Genomic DNA, 19,029 nt, shown 5'->3' on the forward strand with positions numbered 1-19,029 from the left:
CCCATGCCCGCACACACGAACGGGCCCAGGCTTGGCCATAGGGCTCCTCGAGCCCTATCAAGTGGAAAAGATACGTCCTGCTCGTCTATCCGGCGCAGTATTATGCTATCGAGAGCTCCACGTTTTTTATCTCTTCATCGATCGACCTACGGCACACACGCCTCTCTCTCTTTCTCTCTCTTCTGCTTCTCTCTTTCTCTGGTCAACTGCGGCCCTTCATCCCTTCTGGCGAGCCACCTAGCTGCTGGATCTTCGTATGCTCAACAGCCGTATAATGTTTCCTGCTCTTTTGTGCTAACTTTCGAATATGCAGTTGGGTTTCTCGTTTGATTTCGATGTTTGAGATCGAGAGAGCAATTGGATAACGGCGTGTACTGTAACGAGGCATATTTTCATTTAGTTGATTAACCTTTTTTTTTGGTTGTTATGCCTCGTTACGAGGATCCCTCCGAATTGCCAGACCCACTCCTCCAATTCTAGAGAAAATGATCGAGTAATTTGGGAAATTCGAGTTCGGTTTTGTTTGTAGTTTCCACATTTAGTAGTTGGAAAATTGGGGATCTGAAATTTTGAGAATTTAGGAAGGTACAATGTTGTAATTTTGGAAGCTGGAGACTTACAGATTTGTAACTTGACGTACAGAGACTTTTGCAGAGACTTTTTTACATTTAGAGTTACAGAGATTTGGACATTTGGGATCTCATGAAGTTTGGTTATGAAGTTTTCCCTTCGAATTTGAAACTTCATGAGTTTGTAACTTTGACTCACTTGGTACTATCAAAACTTTTTAAGACTTGCTTTTTCAAATGCAGAGATCAAGAAACAGATAAATATACAAAACAAAAATTGATCAACATAGGTGTTCATACATGTACAAAAAGAAATTCAAGAGCCTCTAACAAAACGCAAAGTCTTTAAAAATAAGATGTTGAGTTTATCACATTGTACATTATCTAAGTACCCATTCATTTTATTAGTTCATTTTTCATCAGTTTTTTTCAACACCTCAATTTTCAACGTCTTCATTAGCTCATAATTTTCCTATGATTTCATTGGGCCATAATATCCGAATGATTTCATTAGCTCATTATATCCGAAGGTTAATTTGACAGGTTCAGAAACCCTTTCTTTTTTATGGGACGGGTTCGATGTTTCATTGGAATTTGATTAGAGGGTGCTAGGAAAACAGAGACGGTTCTTAATGGGACGATAAATGTCGTCTGTGGTTCGTTGGCCGCAAACGATGTTTTCTTTTTTTTTCTTCTCTCTACATCAGCGTGCTACGGACCCTTCTTCAACCCTCTCTCGACGCGTCCCTTTTTCTTCTTTATATCTCTCTAGTGGGCCACCTCGTTGATCTTCCTACGGTGAAGAGGCGTGTAAAGCATCCCCTCTTAGGGATAATCTGCGTGATGTATCAGGCTTATCCTATCATCGTCCGTGGTACGCGCATCAGACTCTCTTCGATATTAATTGAATCTTAAATGGATTAATTCCATCTTTGTTTCATATACTGGGTGACCATAATATTATACTTATTACTCTATGGGGTGTTCCATTTAACTCACTCTTTTTTGAAAATACTGAGAATGCAAGGAAATAGTTCAGAGTCACGATTTCAGAGTTACATTCAAAATTACATTCAAAGTTACATTCAGAGTTACATATGATTTCAGAGGATAAATTATCTGGGGAAGATAGCGTTCGTATTAAGATATTTAAGATGGTGTTCTTCGACTTGGAGGAAGATATAAAACATTCCTTTGTAGTATGAATGATTTCAAAGATATTTAAGAGGGTATTAAAATATTTAAGATAGTGTTCTTCGCTGTGGAAGAAAATATAAAAAATTCATTTATAGTATGAATGATTTCAAAGATATTTAAGAGGGTATTCAGATATTCAAAATAGTGTTCTTCGACTTGGAAGAAGATATAAAACATTCCTTAGTAGTATGAATGATTTCAAAGATATTTAAGAAGGTATTAAAATATTCAAAATAGTGTTCTTCGACGTGGAAGAAAGTATAAAACATTCCTTAGTAGTATGAATGATTTCCAACATATTTGAGAGGGAAGATTTAAATGAGTCACCCCATAGCAAGTATGTATAATATTATTTCATAAATTTGATCAACCCATACAAGTGGCTAAGAAGTACTTATTCTGTCTCGTCATTGAAGATCACCTGATACATCTCCTTGAGTGGGCCACCTCGTTGGTCCTTAAGAATAAGGACACCTTGGTTGGTGGTCGTTGCTCGAGCAGTATCGTTTTCAATATCCGTTCAGCTTCGATATCGTTTCGATGCTGCTACATCAGATTTCGTGCAGGTATAGAAATTTTAAACTACCAACGATCTCGGTTCGAAGTTGATCTTATTTTCTCTTATTAATCTTCAATGAAATCTACTTGGGGTGCAAGTACAAGTATAACTTGGGTTGCAACTAGTATAACTAATTTTTCATAGTAATCCAAACATGGTCTCTTAGGGTATTATGCATCAAAGATAGTTGTTTAAAGATTAAACATAAGTTCATCAAGTCTCGAACCCTTGTATGCAGAATCAGATCTAGTATTTTCATATTTGGACAATCTTTGCACATTTTAGTATAAATTAATATTTTTAAAGAATTATGATCTAATAGCTAACATCAGAAGTCTTTAATATTAAAGTCTCCATAGATATTTAGTATCATAACAGCACGAAAGTACATTGTTAGTAAAATTGAACTACAACAGCCATTTACATTTATTCTACCTCTCGCACTTATACTATGTACATCTACTACCTCTTACATTTATACTATGTATATTATTTATACGACAGTATCGTTTACACGATATTATTTACATAGTATAGCTAATTCAGACCTGATCCCAAACTTCTCGATATAAAGTCATTTAAAATCGCAAGATCTGATAATTGCGTAAAAAGAAGAAAGTTCAGAGGAGGAAGGTTGAAAATCGATTTTAAAATTGGGTAAGGTATCCGAGCGATCGTAATCGCGGCACAGAAATTATGAGCGAAGCGTCGAAAGCTCGTGCCACGGCGTGAAAATTAGGATAATAAACGGCGATACTGATGAAGCAACCATCGATTTTTGTCGATGGTATCGTCGCGTCTCGGATCCATCCGCCATCTGTCTGAACCGGCTGTTCCCTTCTCGTTTTCGTATATTAACAATCGTTATATCCAGTTGATCATGCCCGGTTTCGATTGCTTAATTGCGTCTGCTCTTTTGTATGCTGCAAATTGCAATCTTGGATTCCTTTTTGTATTTCGATCGGAAGATAGTGAAATATTATAATTTGGATCTTAGGATGTTTATGAATTTGTGGAATATGTTGACAGATTTTAAGAACTTGAGAGTTTAAGAATTTATAAACTTGAGAATTTATTAACTTGAGAATTTGTTAACTTGAGGATGTTGATACTTGAGAATTGTCAATACTTAAGAAATTTAGAAACACAGGTTTTTGAACATTTAGAAATTCTGAAATTCTCTGAATGAAAATTCCGAACTTGAAAATTGTTGAACTTAAAAATTTAGAACAAGATTTTCTTGAACTCACATTAAATACACTGACAATGAAAAAATTTGAAAATGAAACAATTAAGAATTAGAAGTCTTGAAAATTATCAGATTAAAGAATGTACGAATTCCGAAATCTCGAAATGTAACGAATATAAAAATATTTAATTATAAAATTTTTTCGAATTGGAAAATGTGAACTATTTCATAAAGAAAAGTGAAATCGTGCAATTAGAATTGGCGAGCCCGATGATGCGGCACTACAAGAAGAGCGTTTGAAGAGGGCGTACAAGCACCTCTTGTCTCGGGATGCCCTCAGCTGTCGACCAGGAGGAACGTCGTCGATGCTTAAATACCCTCGAGTGGTGCTTTTTAATTATCCTCTCTCGGTCTCTGTGTGTTCCACGTCCGTTCTTTCGCTGTTTGCCGACTGCATTATCTTTACGGACGTGGCAAGGACGAGTAGTAGTAGTAGAAACGTTGAACGGAATCGCGGCCCGATTTGCATGCGTCCGTCGTCCTCGGGGGTGAGCAGACAAGCAGCTGCTCCGTTGTCGCTTTGCTTCCAAATCTCCTACACCCTCCGACCTTTTCTTCCTTCTGTTTCTTACTTTCTTACTACAGACTTCAATTTTATGTACTTCACGTTTCCTACATTTTTCAATTTTTTTTTTCTATTTCGACATTTTGTGTTTGCGAGTCTATGTTTGATGATCTTACAGGTTTATATGTTTGACAATTTTATGAGTTTATATATTTTATAATTTTACAAGCTTATGTATTTGACAATTTTAGAAGCTTATGTATTTGAGAATTTTGCAAGCTTATATATTTGAGAATTTTACAAGCTTATATATTTGACAATTTTACAAGTACATACATTTGACACTTTATAATTTTGTTGGTTCTCAAATTTGTTCTGAGTTATCTTTATATTAGCTTCTTTGAAAAAATTGAAACAGACGTAACATTTACTCTGTGTAGTAACTTCATTCCACACGAAATGAATACAGGGATAATAAGTGAGTTATAGCAACATAAAGAAGAATTGATAAAAGCTGACATAAGCTATTACCTAAAGACTATTACCTATTATCTAAACATTCAAACTGACAATTCCTATAAGATAAAAATTAAAAATTCTCCCAAATAGCCAAAATGTAATACACACTAAGATGCTCCACAATTTAGGAGATGCTCCATCTTTGCAAGGTAGAAGTAACAGAAAGTACAAAAGAAAGCAAAGAAGAAACGAGAGGAAAAATGATTAGGAAGGGAGGAAAGTTAAGTGAAAAGGAGAACGTAAGGAAAAGGAAGAAAGAGGGAACGGGAGCAAAGAAGGGAGAAATGGGTCTCCTTGAGGGCTCGTTCGAAAGGGGAGGGAAATTTTGAAAACAGGTTATGGAGGCAAGAGGCGCGTGCCTGCCGACGTGTCCCACGAGTTCGGCAGCTGCGCCCGTCTGAATGGGACGTGCCCCAAGCATGTGCGATCCACGCTTTTCTACGGGGGCATATGCGTGTATGAACCGGTGGCTCGAGCCACCACGGCCAAATCCTACGAAAGATTATGAAAATATACACGATTTCTTTCGCCGTCTCTCTCTGTCTTTTCTACTCTTCCTCTTTCGCCGTCCGCTCCTTTCGATTCTGCGGGTGTGCATTGTACCGTACAGTCCGCGGCAAAGCCTTCCCTAGGGAAAATGTGTCAACTGATATTTGCTTTTTGGAAGGTTTGGAAAGAGAGGGGAGGTCCATCTCAGAGGTGGACATTTGAAAATGTAATAATTTTTAAGAACGTTGAGAACGTATGGGACTTGGGAATTAAAAAATTGAAAATATAGAAGTTTGAAGGTTTGAGAGTTTAAAATAACCTTGATTATATTCTAAGAACACAAGTGACAATGAACAGTAAATTTTTAGAGATGTCCAAAGAAAATTCAAGTAATAGGGGGTTGAAATTATGAATTACATTATTGTAGCAATTAACAAGGAATGTAGTTAGAAGACACCTAAAACTCCGTCTAAAATATTTGTTCAAAGTATAAAAAGAATTTAATACGAATCACATTCTTGTAGCAATTAAAAATAAATCTATTTAGAAGATACATAAAGCTCCATCTAAAATATTTGCTCAAAGTATAAAAAGAATTTAATATGAATTACATTATTGTAGCAATTAAAAATAAATCTATTTAGAAGATACATAAAGCTCCATCTAAAATGTTTGCTCAAAATACAAAAAAAACTTAATATTATTTAATCGAACTGATCTCATGAGATCATATTTTCCTTTCAAATCATAGGAATACATTCCGGAACCTCAATGATCCGAGTAATATACACAAGTACCACACTCGATGGAAAATGACGTGGCAGTATCACTCTCGCAAGTAAACATTCGTTCACAATGGAACACCCAGGGGAGCAGTTATCCATGAGATCCCAATTTCGATTGCTTTATACTTCGATAGGAGAATCGATCGAGAGCAACTCTCAAAGATGCCACCCAAGGATGGCTGCCACCCTCGTACCTAGCCAGCTGCCCTAAACAGTTAAAAATGGATTCTGACCGTTCGTGTTACATAAATAGACTTTCTGGAGATCGGGGTTAATACCGAGTATCTAAACTATTAATTATCAGCAGTCATATAGAGAAATTCACTCATATAGAGAAATTCGTAATGATGAATTAGGGTGAAATTCTTGTACTAGGGTGCAAGAACTTCAAATCAAGGGTATCCATGTTCTTTTTGCACAAATTTGTGCTTTGTACTAAAATTCATTTAGAACTGATCAAATCGTTTAACTTAAAATTGTTGAAACTTCGAAATTTCCCAATTTAAAAAATTTCCAACTTCATTAAAATTCAGTAGAAAATTATAATTCAATAATTTAACAATGAAGAGAAGCTTAAAATTAAAGAAACAGATTCCAATAAAATTCCAAGTGTCAGCTCTCGAATAAAAATCGCATCCAGCTTCTCCACCCCATCCCCCTACAACCGACGTCAGAACGTTCCGTTGAAACCCCAATTCCCCCGACTTGGGGGGTTAATCGACAGCAATATTCATCCCATCAGATAAAGCAGAAAAAAGAAAACGATCGAAGGTTCTAGCGGTTTTCTCGATCCAGTCTGTTCGGGGGTGGAGATTACCGGGGACTAGGGATTCGAAACTGGCCCAGACACGATCTCTCCCCCTTGTTCCACCATAGACAGGAGGTTTTTTTTCGAACGGTGCCGCAACATACTCGGACTTATGAATTTCCGTGTTTAAACGAGGCGCAGCTGATACCAGACCGGTCCCGGAAGGACCAGCAGCAGGCATCTCTCGTCAGAAAAATTCTCTCTCTCTTTTTCTCCCCTCTGAAGTTGCAGCTTTTAAGAGACACGTGACCAGAGACACGCCCAAAATTTCGTGTTATAATTCGAGAATCGTTGTCGAGGTCTCGATACATTTTGTCCGGCCTGCAAGAGGGTTGGTCTTCTTTTGGATCGGCCAGATCGGATTCTCCTTTCAGAAGGCCGCGCCTCTGAATCTATGAATCGCTTAACAAATTAGGGGCTCGTCGCAGACGTGTTCGCTCGTAAAGTAAGGGCTGCTTTTTTTTTCTTATTCGTAACGTGTTCTGGAGGGTCGACAAACTTCTTTTTTAGAGGGGATATCAAATATTCCTAGCTGCGAGGCAAAAGTTAAGGCAAAGTCTATATTATTATATTTTTATTTGTTACGGGGAAAATCTAGAGCATGTATGTATATAATTTATGAGAACGTTACAAAATTTTTTACATAGAACTAGATTATTTTTGCATGAGATTTTCCTTATTGAGAATTGGGGTTAATTGTCAAATTTCGAACTCTGCCACGTTAGATTATGAAGTGTCAATAAATGTGACAAATCGTGGCGTCAGCGGCCTGCAATGCGTTAATACCACAAACTCTCCGATGACTCGAGGACAGCGTCGAGTGCGCGTGCACTCGCAATCAGTTCCAGCGAGAAAAATTCTGTGGAAGCAACTGAAACGTTTTCTCATGAATTACGGATTACTCAGCTTTACTGAAGATTTTTTCAAACTTGGGAAACTGTAAACTTATCATTTGAAAATTTACAAGATTTAGAAATCTGGAAATTTGATTCCTAAATTAGGTAGTTGACGTTGGAACATGGACTTGTTACATCGAAATGTTCCTAAATTTTTAGATCTTTGGTTTTGTGTTTCTAGATGTTTAAAATTCTGAATTTCTATGTCATTGTATCTCTGTATTCTTACATCCTTATATTCTTATAATACCTACATCCTCATGTCCACATATCCCAATATTCCTGTAACTTCCACATATGTCCTCACACCTCCACATATGTACATCTCACACATTAGCACATGTACAAACGTCTATTGAATTTCGATTAGAGCTCAGCAGAACCATAGGAATTTCAGCAAATATGAAAATGGAGTTAAACAAACACTTGCAACTTAATTCAAATATCGAGGGAATATCGATTCATGTCTCACGGTCGTTATGTAAACCGCGTAATTACGGTTCTTTTTATAAACAAGCCTGGCGTCGCGACGACGAGCTACTCGTAAATCAGATAGACAGACATATTCATAGGCGTACAAAAAAGAAGGAAAATCAGCGTGGAGCATTGTTTGCAAGGATATATTCATTGCGTAAACGCGTATCCGCTTTCGATCTTACATATGCACGTATTACAGCGTTCTAGAAAACGCAGATCTTGAGGACCTCATCCCTTAGAACAAATATGAGACGAATCAATTCGATGTTAATTCAAAAAATTTCAATTGTATTACTTTACCATGCTGTGGAGTATGGTTAGGTTAGGTGGAGTATGGTGTGAAGAGGTATTGAAACAATATTACTGTGAAATGCTTTGAAGTAGCATTGAAACATTACTTGCAATGTTACCAACTGAAAAGTGAACTACAGGATTGCATTCATCTCCCAATAACAATATCAATACGTATATTAATTTTGGGTAAAAATTCTTACATTCACAAGATAACTTTTCTATCATAACAAAGGCGATAACATAATAGCTCAAATTCCACAAGGCAGATACCACTATTTACCGCGATAAGATTATGAATCTATAAATCCACTTAAAACGAGCAAATTGAGATACTCCAAGACGTAGGAAAATCAGTCCACCTTCTGCTGTGTTTTCGTCTCCAAATACGCTTGTAAATGTCAAACGTTGCACTCGGTGAGTACGATCGCGTTCCTTTGCAAACGGTTCAAGAATGTCGCTTGATGGAAACATTCCTTGTCAGTCTGTGTCCTTTGCGGGCGTTGAAGTCACTAACCCATTGAGACTGCGTAACGAGTCTGACTAGTGACGTGTACTACTTACTCTGCCGTTCCTCACTTTTACATTTTTATTACTTCACGAAATTCACACTGTGATACTTTGTTGGACCATTCTTTTATTTATTCTTATTACTCTGTAATTGTAAATGGATATCAAACCTTTCGTGCATTGTTGCACAACTTTTTTACACGCAACTTAGAAATATTATATATTAGTAAATTTCTGTTACACTTTCTGACTGTCTGTACTTTTAAAATAATTATTTTTACCATACAAGAAATTAAAGAATTTTTGCTGTTGACTCTAAAACTTTCTTGTAAAAAAGTTTAAAAAAAAACTTGAATAACTTACTGCTAAAACTTGCTGCCAAAAGTTAAATTCTTCTTAAACTGTTATTTCTTATATTGTCTATATGTTTGTACACCACTATAGATGTAACAAAGTATATTTCTGTAAGAAACAATTTTATCAGTGCTCACCGATAAAATGTATTCTATTTCTTCTAAAAAAAACTCAGGTCAATTGTATCACTATCATCCATATGACATTGGCCTTTATAAGCAAAAAGTTTCTAAAAAAGCCTTACATTCCTTCTCTGTTCACTCTTTTCAACCAACACCGCGAAGAGCCCGCATAATAAGCAAATTGTTAATGGTTAATAGACAAATGCAGCTATCGTGGTTAACGGTGTTTAAAGAAATAAAAATAATGTTGAGAAGAGATTAATTTGTAACTAGGTGACAAAGACAGCTGCGTTGCAGCGGCCGGCGACTTAAAGTGCGGCCCACGTGGTCTGCTCTTTATAATTGATCATTTCCCTCGTCGACGCGTCGTTAAATGCTTCAGCTCGCTCTTCTGAGTTCCTTTTCAACACGAATCGCGAACCGCCTTGAATTTAGGTTATTTTCTAATTGCACACACTTTACAGTAACTTCCGCTCATGATCCCTCGTCAGCATAATTTTTTACTTCGTATAAAACGCCATATGATTTTTCATTTCACCGAACAGCTATTTCTATTAACGTATCTCATGTTTTCATGCACATCATATTGTTTAAATTAATTTCACAATATTAGTCTGGTTCTCTCTTTTGAATATGAATAAAATATTTGCTCGAAAGAGTACATCATGAACTGTTCTCAGTTTCATTCTTTTTATTTTGCGTTATTTTATATTATTTTATATTGGGATTCAGTCACCGTTGTCCTCGTGATCGTGTTAAGAGGTTAATTACACTACTGTTTAAAAGTCCTTTCAACGTCTCCCCATCCCATTGAAAATAGAAACAAAGAGTAAGGCGTTTCCTTTATCTCCGATACTTTCTATTCCTTTGACTTTTATACGAGAACAATCAAAGTTCCAGATTCAAAGACACCGTGCAATGAATAGATCCATAGAGGGACGCATTCTGTGTCCTAGAATTGTATATAAACCGGAATAATCAAAGTCTGGCCGGTCCTTATTATGCAAATCGAAGGTACACGATTTCTTTGAGACACGGTGGTCAAAGGACCCAGTCGTTAATTCCCCCTGTTCCTCCAGATACGACAGGTGTGAATGTTCCAGCGACGATTGACGTCATATTTGACGCAGGCGTCGAGGTTTTGTGCCCCGCGTCTAATATGCTAATCGAACGAGATCACCGACACTCCAGTTCCGTGAAAATTACTGTACTTAACGCTGCTAATTTCCCGCTAGAACGTGTACGCGTCGATTCCATGAATCACGCCTTTGATACGGTTCTTACACGGAGACTTGACCCTTTCACACGAATGACATTCGCACTTTTAATTTTCACTCTTACTGACATTCACAAATTATTCAGAAAATGGTCATTCAGATTTTTTTATATTAATGATACAGCATGATTTTTTATAAACATCAAAATTTTCAGTAGATAAGTTGCACTCATATGTGTTACACATGTGTTACATATGTGTTACAAATTTTTCAGGAGATCTTCAAGTGATCACCGTGACAGAACAGCATCGTTCTGAAAGTACTTTCAAAAAGTCTGTAAAGGGGTTAGTTGCATCACCGATGTGATATGTTTTCCTGAAAAGCGTGAGAGCAAAATCAACGCCAATTAACCCGATCCTTGTCGTCGGCGATATCGTGCACGGCTTACGACACGGCTATTAGTGGGACAAGGTCGTTGCGAAATCTGGAATGTCTTCTGAAAAACAATTCCGGTTGAGATTGTATCTTACTCGATCGAAGAAACCCTTCGGAATTAATTTTTAAATCAACGTGTTGAGATTTTGTCGAAGTTTGATTTCCGAGGGACCAATTTGTGGAATCTTGTACGGATAAAATGGTATCTTTTATTGTAAGCTACCATGTCTCGTTATCTTTATGTGACCAGTGTTTTATGAGCAATCCACGCTGTGTTATGGTTGTCGGCGCTGTTGGTCGCACTTTCAACGCGAATAGGCGTTTAATTTCCTTGCTTTTAACCCTTTCGCTGGGGCACCTGCTGCGCGATAATAATCGCACGGATTAATTGTGCTTAAAGCAGAATAAGCTTTGCGAGTACACCTGTGTATCCTCTTTAAGTGAAGGAGAGCTTTGCGAGTCGTTTTCTTGGAATACTTTGCAGAATATTCTGAAGGGTAGTTGCGGATAATTCGGAGATCAATAGCTTTATAATTGAAGAATAAAAACAGAGGGGGTTGTAAATGAAATTGTTGTTATTTCATTTTTAACTTAATATTTCTATGTAATACATTTGCTTGCTTATTTTTTATGAATATATTTCTATATAAAAATTTCTTGAAACATGCTTCAAAAATTATAACCGAAGCTTCTCTGTACTTCCACAGAAATGGATTAATCTACTATTACACAGATATTATAATAAACGTAAGCACGAAAGCCTTAAAAAATAATCTACCCTACTATCAAAGTTTCAAAGGGGAAGTAAACTTTGTGTTCAGAAGTTGCCATACTCAACGACCTAATAGCACCACGACACGTGGCCGTTTTTCAACGGGTCCCCCAGTTGTCCACCATTTCTAAAGTCGAATCGGGTTGGAAAATATCGCGAAAAGCGGAAACGAGCACTCGATAGAGGCAAGCTGGAACCTGATCCAATCAGCAGGAATAATCGACGCCGGTAGGCAGATGGTTTTAAAGGACCCGTGGCTGAAAACAATTTCTTTTCGTGGCAAATATTTTACCTCCAAACAGAACGGGACACAATGCCACGGCTTCTCTGGACGCGTCGGGACACGCACAATGCTTTTGCGGGCCTAACAAGGAAAAGCTTGCATTTTGTGGAAACGTTGGTCCTTTGCACACAAAAGTATCGCGTTCGCGTGGCCGTATTCTGGTTTACATACCACCCACCACTGTATACACAGAAAGGCGACGAGCCTCGAAGCTGGGCCCTCGAACAATATTTACCCCCCGACATTTAGATGTCTCTCCCTTCGAGATGTGTAAATCCGTTGTTAGACACTTTTCCAGATTTATCTGCCGGTTAATCGCTTTGTCTTCGCGCAGGTCTTTTGTTGCAATCGCTGTTAAATTGAACGGAAGGTGGCTGAGGTGGCGGAGGTGGTGGAGATGGCTGTCTGTAGTAAAACATACTGATATTGTAAATAACAACTCCATAGCATTCTGCAAAATTTTCGACATGTCACCTAACATCATAAAAATGCTACCAGTACTTAGGATGTTCTTAAGTTTGGTTTATTTAGTTCAGTTGTTAAGATAGATTAAATGTGTAGTTCCTATGACGGATGACCCCCTATAGTATCCAACGGCGAACGATATTTGGTTGGAAATAGAACGGGTATCGAGGTCGAGGAAATTTGTGAAAATCGCGTGCACGAGAAACGTTAACAAATGTAGCTTATTATGTATATCAAAAAAGATATACATATTCAGCGCAAAAGATCCGCATCGAATTAATGTCGTTCGGTGTCACGAAGGGTTATCCGAGGGTATTTTTGTGCTAGATATAGGGCAGGGAGTTACATGAATAGGGAACATAACAGCGGCTTAACATCAAAATCTTGCTGTATACCTCTTAAATGTAATTACTGCTTTGTATTAAATCTGCTGCTCACAGATTTCACAGATATCGTACAAATTACTTCACATTATCCCAGTTTTATTCTGTCTTCTCGCAACAAACGTACGAAAAAATTCTCGACATACTTCACCGAGCCTACAGTGTCGAATATCTTCGGAATTTTTACATGTCGCTAAGCAGCTGTAATTACCCTCCCGATTGAGATACAGGTACCAAACTCGGTCTACGATAATTCGACAAATTATCGAATGGTATGATTTAATGTAAAATCGGTTCGAGGGTAGTTTTGACCACCTTATCCCGTACCCTTTCACGCGTGCCTAAGGCATGCTCGCTCGATCGAGGATGTATTATTCGGTCGCGTACGGTCGCGCGTGTGTTTAACTACCCCCGTGTGCGTCGGTCGTGTGTGCGTGGATCAGCCGGCTAGATCAAGTAGAGACCGGCCGAGATAAAACACACTGTAAACGGGCGACCGGTCGGATATTTGGTTACAGGGAGGCGGCGGCACGTGCGCCGGAGTTCTGGGCCAGGTGGTGGAGCTCGTGCCGTTGAAGAAACAGTAGAAGCAGCAGCAGCAGCGGCGGCAGCGGCAGCAGCAGCAGCAGCAGCAGTAGCGGGGGTGGGAGACGACTCGGTCGTCGAGGGACGAGGCGAAGCAAGGGGAGTAGGAGGATGCGAAGCTGTCGGAGCAGCGAGTCCGATCGAGGAGGTTAGTTCACCGGTGGCGGATGGCGAGGTCTGCTGCGGCGACAGCAGTACCAACTACCACCACCGTCGTCATCACCTCCATCACGTCCACCGTCGCCATAGTCATCATCGTCATCACCAGTGTCAGCAGCGTCACCGATGTCACCAACGGAGGGACAGTGTCGCTAGCAACGAGCTCGTCGTCGACGAGGAAGCCGACGATGAGGTTAACTGCCAAGAGCAAACTGCCGCCGATGCCGCCGCTGCTTCCGTTGCCGCCCAACCTCCTCATCGAGACATCCACGAGTTCCATCACCTGCATCATCATCCTCATCTGCGAGACCTCCACCAACGGTTACAGGACGACAGGACGCATCGCGATCGCGAGGACGCGACCGAGAAAAGCGTCGACCGTATCGTCCGGACCGACGACCACCACTCGGATGGTAGCAACCAAGCCGAGAACCCTGCCACCGTCACTGCCATGACGAGAGGATGCAGGATCCCACCCTACCTCGCCACTCTACTCATCCTCTCCTACACACTCTTCGGTATAGCAGGTTAGTGCAAATTTCATTTTTACCCCTCTTTTTACCTTCGAGATCCATCGCGCGATATCGAGTGCTCGATCAGTGCTAAATGTGCCGGTGATTGTCAGAGTGCAACAAAATTCCTTCTTCTGGCTAGAACTTTTGCCAAATTTTAAATTGCCATGCAATAGATATGTTATTTACAATGTAGGGCCAATGTAAATATTTTTCGATCATGTAATACTGACAGGACGATGGTGCTAAGTGTTCGATCACGCGATATCACAGGGTGGATCTTCGACTATAAATGTTGCATCCATAAATGTTAGCAGTGCTAGAAGTTTGCGGGTCGTAGACAAAAATTGCCATTAGATAACGTTAGATTATGTAATATACACCGACGATTATAGTGAATTAACCTACTCACAGCATAGAAAGAGATCCTTGCCTAAATGTGTGCAAAATTAAAAATTATTAATAATAATCAGTCTAATAGTGACCAAATTTGCAAATCACACAACTTCCCTAACAAGTCAACGAATTTTACAAAGTGAATTGAAAAGAACATCAATCTAAAGGAAAAAAGAAGGTTGTTGCAAAATGTGGCATTGACCATATGATGTATTTAGCTACCCTTTCGCGTGCAAAGTAAACACTGGGCAAATTTGTTGCAACACGCGTGTCTAAAGAACGTAAATTGGCACGAGTTCGGTTCTCTGTTCAAAGCAATCCATTGTCCGTATTCACAAAAACACCATCTCAATTGAACGGGGGCGACGACAGATTGCAACACGTGCCACGCTCTGCAGCCCCGATGTTCTTCAACAATTATATATGTACGGAGCAAATTACTCGAATTCGAACACATGGCACTGTGCGTACGTTCGGAGGGCGTTAAAAAAGTGGCAATTTGGCGGGTATTACGTACAAATTGCAACAGCGTTTACGAGACTTTAAACGGGACTCTTTCTCGCACAAAAAACGATATCCTTTTGTCAGATGTACAATGCAGAACTTGTGTTATTAACGGTTACTTTTTGCTTTGTTGAGCACGATACGCCATTTTTTTTATGCTTCACTTTCTGTTCGGATACGAAATTTTAACTGAGGGTTCATATTCGGACAATGACATTTGCTCTTTTGTATTTGTGGAGTTTTATCAAGAATCAATTGTGAATCGATTTCAGTAATGTGGTGGCTGCCATGTTGCTCTTTTGGGTAACGTACAAATTGTCACTGGAACTTGCTACCCATTTACAATTTTATTTAATATAGTACATTTAAAAATTGTCGAGCTCACACATGTCCTTATTCAAAGAACTCTTGTGTAAATACGTTTGATCAACAAAGAATAGAAGATGGTAGAAGAAAGAAGTGAAAGTGGGGAGACAAAACATACTGCAGAATGTTCAGGTTGATTAAACATGGCAGTCAAAATGTTAATCGCAAGACAGGCGCAATATTGTCTGGCCTCGGTCTGCATCCTCGAGCCGTACGGCAGATTGCAAAATTATAACAGGTGACAGATAGAGCGTGGCTTGCACGGGCGGATGCAACGTGCAGCGGTCTTCTCGTGCGCAACAACATTCGAGAAGCTCTCTCTCTTTTTTCTCCTCCCTTCGTTCTCTTCTTTCTTGCCAGCCACGTTCGCGTGGCATGTGCAAATATTTCAAAGTTTTAGAATTGATCGATGGAATGTCGGATTAAGCGACGGATTTCGAGTGCCAGGAATTCTTTCGACCCTTTTTGCCCCACGTACACGCCAAGTCCTGTTGCACGCGAGCCCAACGAACGCACGATCGAATATGCAAATCCTGCACGAATAATTTGCTGATTTTTTCGCCTAACACTTTGATGGCTGCGTGCTTTCTGGATCGATGCTGCCTTTAATTTTAGATCTATTTTTTAACAGATTGTCGATAACGGTATATTTGGCGGTTTCTATATGCTAGAAAATTAAAGGTCTTTAATTTGGGGTTACGAATGGAAATGACCTGGAGAGAAAATTGCCTCGTTATGAATATGTAGCACTGGGTATTAAAGCGTCGGGGAAAAGATATTTCAGTAAGGGCAATTGTCCAGCAAAGACATTTAGTGTAACATTTTTAAAGTTTATCTAAAAATAGTGCTCTATTAACACTAAAACTACCAAACCGGTCAAATGACCGCTCCACAAGTTTCTTATTATAAGGTACACATTTTGTTAAAATACATTCCTTGAAATCGGAAGTGATTTTCATCAAGATAAAGAATAAATGTGTGTACTAATTTATGTTTCGTCGTTTGTTTATTTATTTTTTAACTTCATTTTATTATATGCCGGTAGGTTTAGTGTTAAATACCCCTACAGAAATGAATTCTCAAAATAAAAGAAACAATTAGTCATACGATATAGAAATACGGTATCAAATTTTCTTGAAATCATGCAGCAATTAATTTGGAAACGTCCGAAAGTATCTCGAGCCATCAATCAAGCACAAAATGGCGTGCCGAAAGAACGGGGAGATTAAAGTTTACGTGTTAAAGTTTGAACAGAAATGTATTATACTTGAAAAGTATCCCGAGTAATTAATCATGTTATGTAAATAAACGAAAGTACGTAAGACGATGACGAAGGAACAAAAGGGTAGGAAAAGAATGGTTCCGGAGTTAAGTTTTTAGAGCAGAAGGGAGGATCGAGCACGAGCACTTAGGGCCAGCCCTAAAATACGGGCGTCCTTTGTGTTTGGTAAACCTGGAAGCCGTCGGAATTTCTAAAGCACCCATTCTCCCTCGTGGCCCTTTAATGGGATAAATGATGCTTGGCCTTTAGTCGTTACACAGCTTAATCGAGCAAATTTGCCATTCGACCGCTTTCTCGCCGTGCTTTTTATCGATCCACCCTTAAACAGGACAATCATCCTTTCACGTGCACAAAGGACTCTTTCTATGCGTCGTTCGATTTTTCTCCAATTATGTCCAAATATTTGCTGTCACATTCGTAAATGACTCGTCAAAAATCGGGAATCAAATTTATTGGAAAATGGCGGGTGACTCGACTTCCATTTTATACTCGTTAGATGTTCATTTCTGTCGAAGCATATTGGATACGTTGTGAGATTGTAGACCCATTTGTTACTTGAATATTCAATTCGTTTTTCAGAAGATTTAGTAATCTTTTTAAGTGACAATAATGAAGTACTACTACGACAATAATGATATACAATACGACAATAATCATACTTTTTAGTATGAAGTATGAACCACTCATTAGGAGTACATTAGGAGGAGTAGAAGTATGAAGTAGATAGGTATTTTTATGTAAGAAGGATGCAAAGATGGCACTAGTTATGAAATGTTATGAGTTTTTTGTACGGAGGTTTAATTATAACTGATCTTTCTTTCAGACGCCTGTTCATCGCGGTCGACGCCGAAACCACGGCCACCGACGCCGACGCCTCGACCAAATATCACATTCCACATGTACACGTGTCCACCGGATTATGCGGAATGGTACTGTCTGAACGGTGCCACATGTTTCACGGTCAAAATCGTTGATTCCCTCCTTTACAATTGTTTGTAAGTACCATTATGATTCTATAAACTTTTCGAAAGAAAATGTCATATCTCCAGAAGCTATCTACACTGTCAATAACCTTGTCAAAGAGATAGAGATCCCTGTGTAACCTTGTTAAACACTTACCAAACAATTAAATAGAGTACATTTCGATGTACCTTTGATAACCATCGAATTTTCTAACCTTTCGATCGTCCAGGTCTGTTTATATCTGTTTTGAGTCTAATTTCTTTACAACTTGATTTATGACCACGTAAAATCGTCCATTTGTATTAATTTGGTCGTTAGTGACATTGCTTGCTGACTTTGAACTTCGAGGATCTTTGTCGTACTTTCACTTTGCCTGAAATTCTGTGTGTATTCATAGATCCGTAGATTGTGTACTTAGATTCCTAGATGCTTATACGTGCATTCCGGAATGCTCATATCCCTAAATTCCTACATCAACTTACAATTCCAGATTTCTACGTACTCAGATCCCTACGTTCTCAAATGACTGCATTCTGAAATCTCTACATCCTCAAGTTTTTAAATTTTTGCAAATTTCTGCTGGTTCAAATCTACGTTCTCGAATTCATACATTGTCACATGTCTTCTTTCTCAAATTTGTACGTTCTTAAATTCGTACATTCACAGATACTTATGTTCTCTAATATCTATATTCTCAAATAGATATGTTCTTAAATTATATTGTCAAGTACCCATGTTCCTGAGTCCCTGTATCAGATCGCCATATTCTCAGGTACCTATGTTCTTAAATATCTATATTCTCAAATAATTATGCTCCTAAATTATATTGTCAAGTACCCATGTTCCCGAGTCCCTGTATCAGATGGCCATATTTTCAGGTACCTAAGTTCTTAAATATCTATATTCTCAAATAATTATGTTCCTAAATTATATTGTCAAGTACCCATGTTCCTGAGTCCCTATATCAGATCGCCATATTCTCAGGTACCTATGTTCTTGAATATCTATATTCTCAAATAACTATATTCCTAAATTATATTGTCAAGTGCCCATGTTCCTGAGTACCTGTATCAGATTGCCATATTTTCAGATACCTATGTTCTTAAATATCTATATTCTCAAATATCTATGTTCCTAAATTATATTGTCAAGTGCCCATGTTTCCGAGTCCCTATATCAGATCGCCATATTCTCAGGTACCTATGTTCTGAAGTATCTATATTCTCCAATACCTATGTTCCTCGTTAAAGAGGACGGAAATATGAAAAACAGGAGATCAAAGAAGCAGACAATTACTCGTAATGTTGCAACGATTTCCAATTTACATGAATGCAGATTCAGGGCACCTATCGATCTAATCAACGGCCTTCCAGTAGA

The 19,029-nt window shown here is 38.7% G+C and overlaps 1 protein-coding gene across 2 annotated transcripts in view; it reads left to right on the forward strand.

Annotated features, from left to right (window-relative positions):
* LOC100878057 (uncharacterized) overlaps positions 1–19,029 on the forward strand; it is a 78,000-nt gene that overhangs the window by 48,178 nt on the left and 10,793 nt on the right. For both annotated transcript variants that reach the window (XM_076536379.1, XM_076536386.1), the window contains exons 2-3: positions 13,404–14,156; positions 17,513–17,684. In XM_076536379.1, coding sequence (XP_076392494.1) covers positions 13,404–14,156; positions 17,513–17,684 — 925 coding nt within the window. The remainder of the gene's footprint in view (positions 1–13,403; positions 14,157–17,512; positions 17,685–19,029) is intronic.

Source organism: Megachile rotundata, chromosome 1 (genome assembly GCF_050947335.1).
Source record: "Megachile rotundata isolate GNS110a chromosome 1, iyMegRotu1, whole genome shotgun sequence".
NCBI lineage: Eukaryota > Metazoa > Arthropoda > Insecta > Hymenoptera > Megachilidae > Megachile > Megachile rotundata.